Consider the following 11,391-nt stretch of genomic DNA (forward strand, 5'->3'; position numbering starts at 1 on the left):
AGTTTATTGATTTATTACACTTACACATTACGCTTTTATAATTATTAGTTGTAAAACGGTCACCAGGCAATATTATCGTTTATCGCAATAAATTTTGAGACAATTAATCGTCCAGCAAAATTTGTTATCGTGACAGGCCTATATCAGTCCATTAAATGGATGTTATTAGCGGTTATCAGTCCCATAGAATAGCTTCAGACTGTCCCGACAGTGCCCCCTAGTGGGTTACCAGTGCYATATACGTTGGAATGCAACAATCTGCTACTGCTGGAGTCCGGTCTACTTTATCGTAGCCCATGTCATTTTCTCTGAAACTAACCTTAGTGGTTTTATGCCTCATATTAACCAGCTGACAGTCTGAAGCCATTGATGGGACAGATAACAGCTAATAACGTCCATTTAATGGATGATAACATCCAAAGCGGGTGGTTCTCACCAGAAGTTGATCTAACGGCAGCGAGTGATGTTCATTCCATCAAGCAAGCCTTTAATTCTTCTCATGAATTTGATAAAAATGTGTGAAAAACAACACATTTACTGAAACGCCACCCTGCTGATGTTTCTGGCGAAGTCTTAAACGCAGAAAAACATGCAGCTCGCTGCTTTGGGGACCCTCCTTCTCATCCTGAATGGGCCTCAGTGGACGTTCAATCTGCTGGAGTGTATCATTGTTTACTTTAAGCTCCACTCTAAACAGCGGGGTTTCAACAAGCTGCACTTTTCAACGCTCCGCTGCGCTCGCTTGGACTCTGCTCGTGGGCGTCTGCCATGTGGCTCCGAGTCCACTGTTGTGGATTTATCAGTGAACAGATGCAACACGAATATGGCCGGTCTCATTACATAGATTAAAGTGCATTCTGGGGACCGCGTGTGCACGGCGACGCTGGACTCTTCTTTAAGAGACGCTCGTTTGGGCCACCTAATGSGTTGGTGGTGGTGGTGGTGGGGGGGGGGTCTCAGAGCTCATTTGGGCTATTCCCATGGACTGGGGTCACTCAGTACGAGTAAAGTTGATGTTTAGAGCACGTGTGTAATCATCCCCATCATACTGCTGCCACACAAACCCATAAATACTGTGCTTATACTTACTAATGCAGGCATTTGTCACAATGCAGCTGTTTGCAGAAAACCTCTTTCTCGTCTGTTTTATCTCTTACTAACAGTGTGAATGCTGAGTCAGCATTTTGTCGTTTCGCCCCAGCATTTTAAAACTGTAACCATTTCAACAATTTTAGCTGTTTAGATGTAAAAATTACATTTTGGCTCCTTATGAATACAATTTTATTTATTTTTTGCATTTTTTACACATTTGTTACACATTTTACATTATTTACTTTTTTCCTTGAAATGCATAGAAATCATATTTACATCCTTAAAAACCTTTTGAAATCTACTTCAACACATTTGTCTCCTTATGCTTTCTTTATGTCTCCCTGTGTGTCCTCTTAGTTTTTTATGTCTGTTTATGCTTGCTTTTTGTCTTTTAATGTATTTTTTGTTTTTTTTATCTCAGCATGCTGTTAATTCCCTTTATGTTCGCCTTTAATCTCTCTATTTGCTGTTTTTATGCTGTTTTATTTCCTTTCTGTTATTTGAAGTCCCCTTTTGCTTTGTTTTGCTCATTTGCTCTCTCTTTTTCATTTTCATTACTCCTTATGTGTCCATTTCTGTGCTTTTTTGTCCTTTTGTGTGCTTTTAAGTCTGCTTTAGAGTCTTTTTTGTGTATTTATGCATCTTTTTGTCTATTTGTTTCATTTTTTAATGTCCTTATGCTTCATTTTTGATTTTTAAGCCTCTTTAATTGCCCTTTTTTATCTTTTTATATCTCCTTAATCTTCTTTCTACTTTTTTCTGAGCCTTTTTTAATGTCTTTTTGCTCCTTGCATCTTTTTCTCCAAACATGTCAGCTGGCAACACAAGTTTTGTTGCTACTCATCTCAATGTTACCTTTTTACAATTAATTTCTTTCGAATCATTCAGCTCCCAGCTTTTACACTTCATTTTGCAGAAAATTGAAATTTAGCTCATTTTTAATACTGGTTCAGATAAAGAGAAACAATATTTTCTTATTGCACCGGATTTTTCTTTTTTACTTCAATAATTTCCTGCTAAGTCAGAAATATGATCTGCTATCCTGGATCATCTTGCCAGTTTCTACTGCAGCCACATGGAAATTATTGCATTTAAAACATCTATTTTTGCTCTCACTCCAGCAAAGATGCAATCAATAATTTAGATGTGCAGCTTGTGAAGTTTTAGTGTCAGATCCTGCTGCTTTAGGACAGGAGGCTGCTGGAAAACTAAATTACATCTCTGCTCCCTACAGATTTAGAAAACTCTCCAATGCTTCAACCTGGGAGTGTTTATGTATTAGTCCAGATCACCTCTGCTGCCGTTGCTGCAGTGGCACCTGTTCAAATAAATACAGACCCTTTTTTTGGGGAAGGCTCGTAATAAAGTTAAATCAGTAAATACAACTTACTTAGTAAACCAGATTAGTTTCCGGTGAGGGTTGGACTCCGCCAAGGCTGCCATTTGTCACCGATTCTGTTCATAACTTTTATGGACAGAATTTCTAGGCGCAGCCAAGGTGATGAGGAGATCCTTTTTGGTGATCTTAGGATCACATCTCTTCTTTTTGCAGATGATGTGGTCCTTTTGGCTTCAGCAGATCGTGATCTCCAGCTCTCACTGGAGCGGTTCACAGCCGAGTGTGAAGCAGCCGGGATGAGGATCAGTGCCTCCAAATCTAAGACCATGGTCTTGAGCCGGAAAAGAGTAGGGTGCCTCCTCCAGGTCGGGGAGGTGGTCCTGCCCTAAGCGGAGGAGTTTAAGTATCTCCAGGTCTTGTTCACGAATGAGGGAAGAATGGAGTGGGAGATCGACAGATGGATTGGTGCTGCGTCTACAGTGATGCGGGCGCTGTACCGGTCTGTCRTGGTGAAGCGAGAGCTGAGCCAGAAGGCAAAGCTCTCGGTTTACCGGTCGGTCTATGTTCCTACCCTCATCTATGGTCACAACTTTGGGTAGTGACTGAAAGAACGGGTTYGCGGATACAAGCTGCTGAAATGAGTTTCCTCTGCAGGGTGTCTGGGCTCTCCCTTAGAGATAGGCTGAGAAGCTCAGTCATCCGGGAGGGCTGCTCCTCCACGTCAAGAGGAGCCAGTTGAGGTGGCTCGGCCATCTGGTTAGGATTCCTCCTGGACGCCTCCCTGGTGAGGTGTTCCGGGCATGTCCCACTGGGAGGAAACCCAGAGGAAGACCCAGGACACACTGGAGGGACTATGTTTCTCAGCTGGACTGGGAACACCTTGGGATTCCCCCGGATGAGCTGGCCCAAGTGGCTGGAGAGAGGGAAGTCTGGGTCTCTCTGCTTAGGCTGCTGCCCCCACGACCCGACCCCGGATAAGAGGAAGAAGATGAACGAATGGATGGATGGATGGACAGTAAATAAAAATGCTAATATTTGGATATTTTAGGACTTTTTATGACATGAAAATGCTTTGATTGAACTAGTTTGGATGTTTCAGGTCTTTCTGGAAGAATCTCCACATTCGTCTCAAATATTTGGCAGCCTCTAACAGGGCTTTTCCTCAGGATTGTCCTTTTGTAACATACTCCCCCACATCACGATTTACCACCACCATGTTTCACAGGGATGGTGTGTTAAAGATGATCAGATGATCTGCAGTGTGAGGTTTGCAGCCGAGTCAAACACTTTCCATTTTCAGATGGTGGATTAAACGGTGCTCAGTGAGACGTTCAAAGCTTGGGATATTGTTTGTGATTTGGTTTTGGTGCGTTCTTTGGTCTTTATGATGCTGTTTGATCACTAATGTTCTGTACCAAACCTCTGAGGCCTTCACAGGTGGACTTTGATTGCTAATTATTAATTCCTTTGTGTTGTTTTATCACAGTGCTTCTCAAATAGAGGTGCTGGGAGGGAACCAACCAGTTCTAAAAGATAAAAAAAWTTTTTTTCAAGTATTTAATGGTCTTTAAGAAGGAGAACCACAGAAATCAGGATATTTTACCTGGAAGTAAACAAATAAATTAAAATATAGATTTTTGAAGAACTCATTGACCTTAAAGAATGAGAACCACATAAATGAAAAAAACCTCACATATCTTGAAGTAAAACAATCATTTTTTTATCTTCAAAATTACATTTTAAATCAATTTGCAATTTTTGATTTAGGGGGTGCGTGACAGAGAATAATTGAGGTCACTAAATGGAACACTTCCCACTCAGATTTAAATATTTTCTGTTCGTGGTTGAACTTTTTCTTTGTGGGGCCRCATTTGTCACTTCTCGTTTTTATTAGTAAATCCTGTGATCTGAACCAGAGGTTGTGTTTTGGGCATTCACAGGAGACAGAACCTCTTGAAGTGATCTTTGCCACGAGGCCAGTTCGGACTGTAAACTCTGATTCATGCGGGACCTTTTGACTTCCTGACAAATGGGAGCTGAGGTTGATCCCTTTCCTTCACGTTGCCATCCCTGTGTGCACTCAGCACTTCAGAGCTCAGGTGGAAAAMAAATTAAGTAAACCTGAATTTTTAAAGACAATCCTTTTACTGCAATCCTGCGTTCCTTCACTCATGTTGGTTCCTGTTTGCTGTATTGATTTTCTGCTAACAAAATAGAAAAGTCTGTTTTTTTTWAATTTACCCTTATAATTGCAGTTTCAAGATTTGCGATCTATCTATTGCATTTACATGTCGAGCAGAGCAGTTTCAGCCCACCCTTAGTGTCAGTGTATTTGCCTGACGCTGACTTTGAAGTGACAGGAAGCTGTGCTTACAGTACATCTCCACATCAAAGTTTTGGAGAAACGCCTCATTTCTGAACACTTGTCAGACAGAGCGGGAGCGAGCGTTTTAGTCTGTCGGGCTGTCAGAGGCGCGCGGGGCTGGAGGTTTGAAGACAGGCAGCTCAGCAGTGGAAGATTTCACCACGCCTGCTTTTCCTCAACGCCTCTCATCCCTCCAGATTTCCGCCTTTTTAGAATTCCAATTTATCCCCAGCCTTGAARTCGGGCGAGGTAGGGATGGAGAAGTTTTAGAGGAAGTGTGGTGTTCTGTGAAGTACAGGGCCGGCGTTTTTCCAACGGTGACATCAAACAGTTTATGCTAATTCAAATGAAGGTGAGGCTCCAGGGCAGCTTCATGTAGAAATTTGAAATCTCGAGCTGCATGGGTGTTACGTTAACTTTAAACATTATGGTGTTTTATCTGTTAGAGGAATAGTTCGCTTCTGGGAGAATATTATCGCCCACTGCCTGAGGCGGGCAATGATGTCACTGCCCGTGTRCGTGTGCTCATTTGTCTGTTAGCGCCATGATAATGTGTCTGTTTTGAAAAGTACCAGCAAAGATATAGTTACTGGGTAGTTTTGGGGTAATTCAGATGTCCACTTCCACCCCTGTGTGTGTGTGCAGGTAGAGCCTCTCTGCACGGGAAGGCCTCCCTGCAGATTGACCCGGTACGCTCTGAGGACCAGGGCTGGTACGAGTGCAGGGTCCTGATGCTGGAGCAACAGTACGACACCTTCCACAACGGCAGCTGGGTGCACCTCACAGTCAACGGTGAGTCATTTGAACTTTTATTGTGAAAGGTCGTGTGATTATTGAATTGCCTTCCTGTCAGCTAAATATCTCATGGACCACTGGATGAATTTCAATGAAAGTAATCATTGGGTATACATCTACGACTAATTATAAGTTGGAGTCAGCTTGATTCAAACAGTTGCCGCAGCTAATCAAGCTCAACCGTAATACTAGTTGACAGTAGTTATCATTTCCTAACTACTGATCAGTACTTTTGGTCACATCATGAGTGCAGTTCTGTTTTTTTCTTTWAACACCTCGGGTAAAACAGAGCGAGAGGCTGGTTAGAGTAGGATTGATCGTGGCTCGTTTCAGGCGGTTCCAGCAGGGATCGTCTCTGATAGCATGAGAGCTATCAAACTGATGACCAGGCGGAAAAACAAATCTGCACCTTTGCATTTCCCAGGAATGCCCCAGTGGCTCGGAGAATCCAGTGTGGAGAGTGTCTTCTCAGTGTTGCAGAGCGCTGCAGACAGCGATGAGTTTGTGGTTTTTTTATGCTTTCAAACCTCGTTTAATGCGAAGAATCTTTAAAGAACTTCTCAAAAAGTACGGTAATCACTGGTTTGACATACACAACTGATTAACAATTGGAGTTAACCAAGCTGGCTGCCACATCTAAGCAACACCAAAAAGGCTATCTCAGCTACAATTTGGCATGGTAGTAGCTGAGAGCGATCCCCAACTTAATAATTCAAGTGATAACTGATTTAGTGAGATTTGTTTTTAAATCTTTGCCTTTAACTATTTGAATCAACTCTCTGTGTCTTTTAGCAAAGTATCTCATGAATCAATAAATAAATTTAAATCAAACTTTCAGAAAGTAATTGTTATGGACTAATTATCTGTTTCACATTGAAGCTGTCCAGTATTCATATATCTCATGTTCAATGTTAATCTGTGCTGGCCCAGACAACAGGACTCGGCAACGGACTGATCTCTCTTGTTTGATAAGAAACTCTTTGAGCTGGGAGCCCTGTGATAGGCTGGACAGTACATTTGKCGATCTGTGATTGGTTGTAAACTGTCACATGGTGTTAACATAATGTTATATTACTGGCTGCTTTCCGCTGACGTGTCAGCCACAAGCATACAGAGCTTCYTGATTGAGTCCTGTTTGTTTGTCGCTCAGAATTAAATCATTATTTACGACCATRCACGCAGACTTTCTGTGCATTATTCCAACGTGTTTCTGCATTCATGCGAYGACAGAAATCATTTGATTCTTTAGCTGAATAAGTTTTGGACTCAATCCTATTCAAGACGTCTGCTACAACCAGCTGCCCTTGAAAAGCACAAAAATGTCTAAAACTCAGCCAAATTTACAGCGATTTGGTTCAAAATTGTTTTGATTGTAGCTGAGCAACTCAAAACATACTTTGAGTGCAACATCTTAGCTTAAAATTTTGCCATTTATTGCTGGTGTCATCGGTGTTTGTCTGTTAGCAAAATATCACAAGACCCACTGGATGTGTTACAAGGAAGCTCTCAGAAAAAGATTACTGAATATAAATCTGCAACTGACTAACTTTCAAAGTCAAATGATTTCAAGATGGCTGCCCCAACTAMTTTACATTTGACTACACAAAAATGATTCTAACTGTGAAATTTATAGATGTTGAGTTGAAGTTTTGTGTGGTAGTAGCTGACAGTCATTCAAAACCCATATCCTGTCTGCTAATACATCATGCAGGATTTCTTAACGTAAGAGGGTTATTGACTAAAACTCTGGCATGAAAGGTAACAGGTGATATGCATTCCTTCAAGGAGTGCTACGCCTTTATTATTTTAAATAAAATAGTCGATCTAAGTGACAGAAAGTGAAAAGTTCTGAGTAAAGGTGTTGCTTTTACTTGTGAGGCTGCTGTTAAATAAACTCGAGATGCAACCGTCAGTCTCATGTATATTTTGGGTCTGTGAACTTATGATTGCTGCGTGAAACTCGTGCTTTCTTGATTCAATTGTGCACGAGTCTCACTGCCGTTTTCACCAGACTTGAATAATGATCACCGTGCACGGTGTGTACAGTTCTGGGTAAAGAACCGTTTACAGAAGCCATGGCCCAGCATAATCACTTTGAAATAAAAACACTGATTCGTGTAAACACTCRTTATCAAAGCTGAACCTAATGTTTTCCGGAAGTTTGCGTTGTCAGCGTGAATTAGCACGTTTACCCACGACAAACGACTTTCTGCTCAGTATTCTGAGCGCATAACAGCCACGTTACAAGAGCTTGCATGTAACTAAAGGAGAGATCTGCTGGCTGGTTTATGATGAATCAGGCGAAGCGGTCACTGAGTGTAAACCTGCAGGCGTTTGTACAAATGTCTTGTTGTGTTGGCATACTGCAGCTCTTTAACCACCTCATTAATATTCCATCTTAACTGCTCCCTTATTACACCTCTGTCGAGGTTTTTAACAGAAACTGAGCTGCAGAACTCATATTAAATGAAAATTTACATCCTTTGAACTGTAGTTTATTGAAAAGATTATGAGCAATGAATGTCTTACCTGGCAGTTTAGAGAATTTCGACTAGTTTGACAAGGTCTAGTCAGCGGAAGGCTAAAACAAAAGCGTATTTCTGCCATTTTAAAACAAATCTAGTCTTAACTATTTCATAACAAGATATGCAAACACTATTGTGCAAGCCTTTAAAGGGATAGTCTGGTAATTTTGAAGAAATGTTCTGTCAAGTAATTATTAATTAGGATCTTATGAGCACTTGATGGATTGATACATTCAAACTGGTACTATTTCACAAGTCTGAAAAATGTTATAGAAGGGTCCCTGTTTTAGCTATCCATTAGCCGCTAGCATAGTGTAGCCGACAATAAAACTTCTTTCATTTTCTTTATCTTCAGTTCTTTGTGACTGATGTCATGGCTGATGAGGTGATAACTACCGAGAGCTATTTGACAGAATCATTTCATTTTCATGAGCTCCATGGTTATTAGCATGTGCCAATAATAGCAGCAGCTAGCTGTATCACTTTCTGGTGCAGCCTTGGGCACTTCACTGACGAAAGTCATAAATGAAATGTGAAAGTTTACAGAATAGCCATTACTTTTTAAGTTTAAAACTGTTTTAAGAAGGCAGCAATCCACTTTGTTCATTAGCTCGTCAGTTTGGTCAAAATTAAACTTTATTTCTCCAATCTGATGTTCTTAAAACTGTCTGATACAGTTAAGATACTAATTGTTCGTAAGGTTTCAACATAAYCCCACCTCAAAATCTAGCTTCCAATTCATGCCTTATTTATTGCTCTTTTTTCACTTCCTGTTTTTGTAGTATATTTGCCAAACATGAACTTGCAGGTGAACGTGATCATTTTCCCAGTTTTTGCATGAATATTTTATTTATTTATAATTTTAAGGAACAAGCTTGTTCAGAGTGTAGACATCTAACAGAGGAGTTGAGGCATTATTTTTCTCTAAATGGGAGTCTTTGAAGGAAGCAGGTGCCCTTTTCTTCTGGCCGCTGCTCAGACACTAAGGACAGTCATTTCCTTCGGCCGCTGGGATTTGCATAAACTCTTCCTTTGAGTTCCAGTTTGTTGGACTCAACTTCCTGCCAAGCGGACAGGGAATTCATGCCCACGCGGTGGCAGGTGTCAGATGGCAAGGCCTCCTGCCCGAAGAGGACACTGAGGCCAGTCTGTCTTGGTTTACCCCTCCTTTTTTTAAATTCCCTCCTCTCTTTTCTCTTACTCATCCTATCTTACTTGTTGTCTCGACTTCTAAAGCGTCAGTAAGTGTTTTAATGATAGGTTAATTAGCAAAATATTTCATGAAAGAGTGGACACAGTTTAATGAAACTCAGGATGTATTCACTGGATTCAAAAAAATGTTTAAATAAACCGTGCGCAGCTTCTTCAGCTCTTTCTTTAATGCCTCTAATTAATGACGAGCTGCAGTAAGTAGGGCAGGAATTTACTGCGCAGGTTGCTTTTTTTTTTTTTCACCGTGCAATTCCCAGGTTTCCCAAACCGTGGCGACGCGTCCTCCGTGATGAGCCGGAGCTGACGGTGTGAAACGAATCCCAGGTGGACCCGTGTACCTGCTGTCACCGGTAACGCCACGAGTGTCCCGCCACTTCCTGTCAGCTGATGTGCCTTCCCTTGAGAAAAATCTAAATTAGTCTCAAAAATTAGACAGCAGCTAAAGTGGTGCTGGTCAGGGCTTTTACTTGGCTAAAAATACCAGCAGCACAGTGTTTGAGGAGCTCATTATGTTCAAAAAAAGCTTATGTTTGCTATTTAAAAGAAAAAGTAAAACATTAGGTACCGGTAAATACAGGTGTCCCAGTATCAAACTCAGCCTCAAATACCTCATACTTATACTCAATAAAATACGTAATACTTTGGACTGATACCACTTTTTATGTTTGGTGACGTTGTTTCCTTTTCCACTTTTGTAACTTAAGGCAGAACATTTTTTTTTTTAAAGCCTGTAGTTTAAAGATATTTTAAGATGATCACAGCTGACAGCAGACTGTTTGCTGTGCTTTTAACAAAAGAAGTGATGCACTTGGTTGAATTAAACGTGCATATTTTGTTCGCAAACACTGCATTCCATTGAAAATCAATGACGTAAATCCTAAAATAGAAGCACAAAGTTTTAGCAGCCCAACTGGGTCAGGTTCAATGTCTCCTGTGATGTGTTTCTGATCAGTTTAATATCCATCGACCCGTTGGCCGAACGAGCGGGAACACACGTATAAGTCCAGCATTTCGGTGTAATGTAACGAGTGTTGGGGAGTGAGAGGGCAGCGTGGACAGACAGATGTCTAAATGTGCTAATTGGGCAATTTGTTTATTCCATGCGAGGTGCTTGTGTGCAGTCTGAAGCGTGGCAGCACTCCCAGCGGCAAGCACTGACCCATTTTTACCATGGCAGCCWTTTTTTTTTTGTTTGTTTCCCGTCTAAACTGAACACAGCACCACCGTTTATACTCAGAACATCATGCTGGAAGGAAGCTGCAGTTTACTGGTCTGGAGGAGATGATTAAAAGCTTCATTGTGGCTCAGAAACATCAGGTGGAACTTGATAAAACATCTATTAGCATAGACAGGCTTAACAGTGTATCTTTGCCCAGTGCTTACATATCTGTGTAGCAACACGGATGTTGTTCGGTTGAGAAAATAGCATCTAAACTAAAGAAACAATGCAAAAGTGTTAAAGTGTTAGTCTTAGCTATGGTAGCGTTCTTTCACATTGTTGTGTATTTTTTGAGAAAGAACTGTTTCATAAGCCTGAAAAATGACGAAAAAGGAGGGTTTGTTTGGGGAGCCAGCAGTGGTGCCTCAAAAAAAAAGGGGGGGGGGGGGCATGTGGGGGGCCACTGAAAATCCTGGGATGACAGCAAAACCAAAAAACCCAAATAGAATTTCAGGAGATTTGTTATATTGTTGTCATATATGGATCAATTGACAAATACGGCATTACAGGAGTTGAATCACCTTCTGAGCTTTATACAGGGCGAGTCAAAAGTTTCTGGACATCCTTTTACTTCATAAACAAAAGGGAAAATGACATATCTGGCAGCCAAAAAGAGGGCCCCTCACTCACTACTTGCTGGGGTATTTAGATACGTCATTTTCCCTCTCGTTTCTGAAGTAAAGGGTGTCCTGTAACTTTTGACTCACCCTGTAGTTCATGTTTGGGGGTGGGATTTACAGTTACTATTACTTATTGAAAAGAGCACTGTTACCACTCAATATATAAAAGCTTGTCCTCACCTAAAATTGCATATATACGGGGGGTGTGTGTGTATGTATGTATG

At 41.1% G+C, this 11,391-nt stretch overlaps 1 protein-coding gene across 1 annotated transcript in view; it reads left to right on the plus strand.

Moving 5' to 3' along the window:
- The window catches only part of igsf9ba (immunoglobulin superfamily, member 9Ba), a gene marked incomplete in the record, with an annotated part of 78,670 nt that overhangs the window by 25,998 nt on the left and 41,281 nt on the right, over window positions 1-11,391 (plus strand). The window contains 1 exon segment of the mRNA XM_014012429.1: window positions 5,442-5,588. Coding sequence (XP_013867883.1) covers window positions 5,442-5,588 — 147 coding nt within the window.

Source organism: Austrofundulus limnaeus, unplaced genomic scaffold, assembly GCF_001266775.1.
Source record: "Austrofundulus limnaeus strain Quisiro unplaced genomic scaffold, Austrofundulus_limnaeus-1.0 Scaffold91, whole genome shotgun sequence".
NCBI classification, from domain to species: domain Eukaryota; kingdom Metazoa; phylum Chordata; class Actinopteri; order Cyprinodontiformes; family Rivulidae; genus Austrofundulus; species Austrofundulus limnaeus.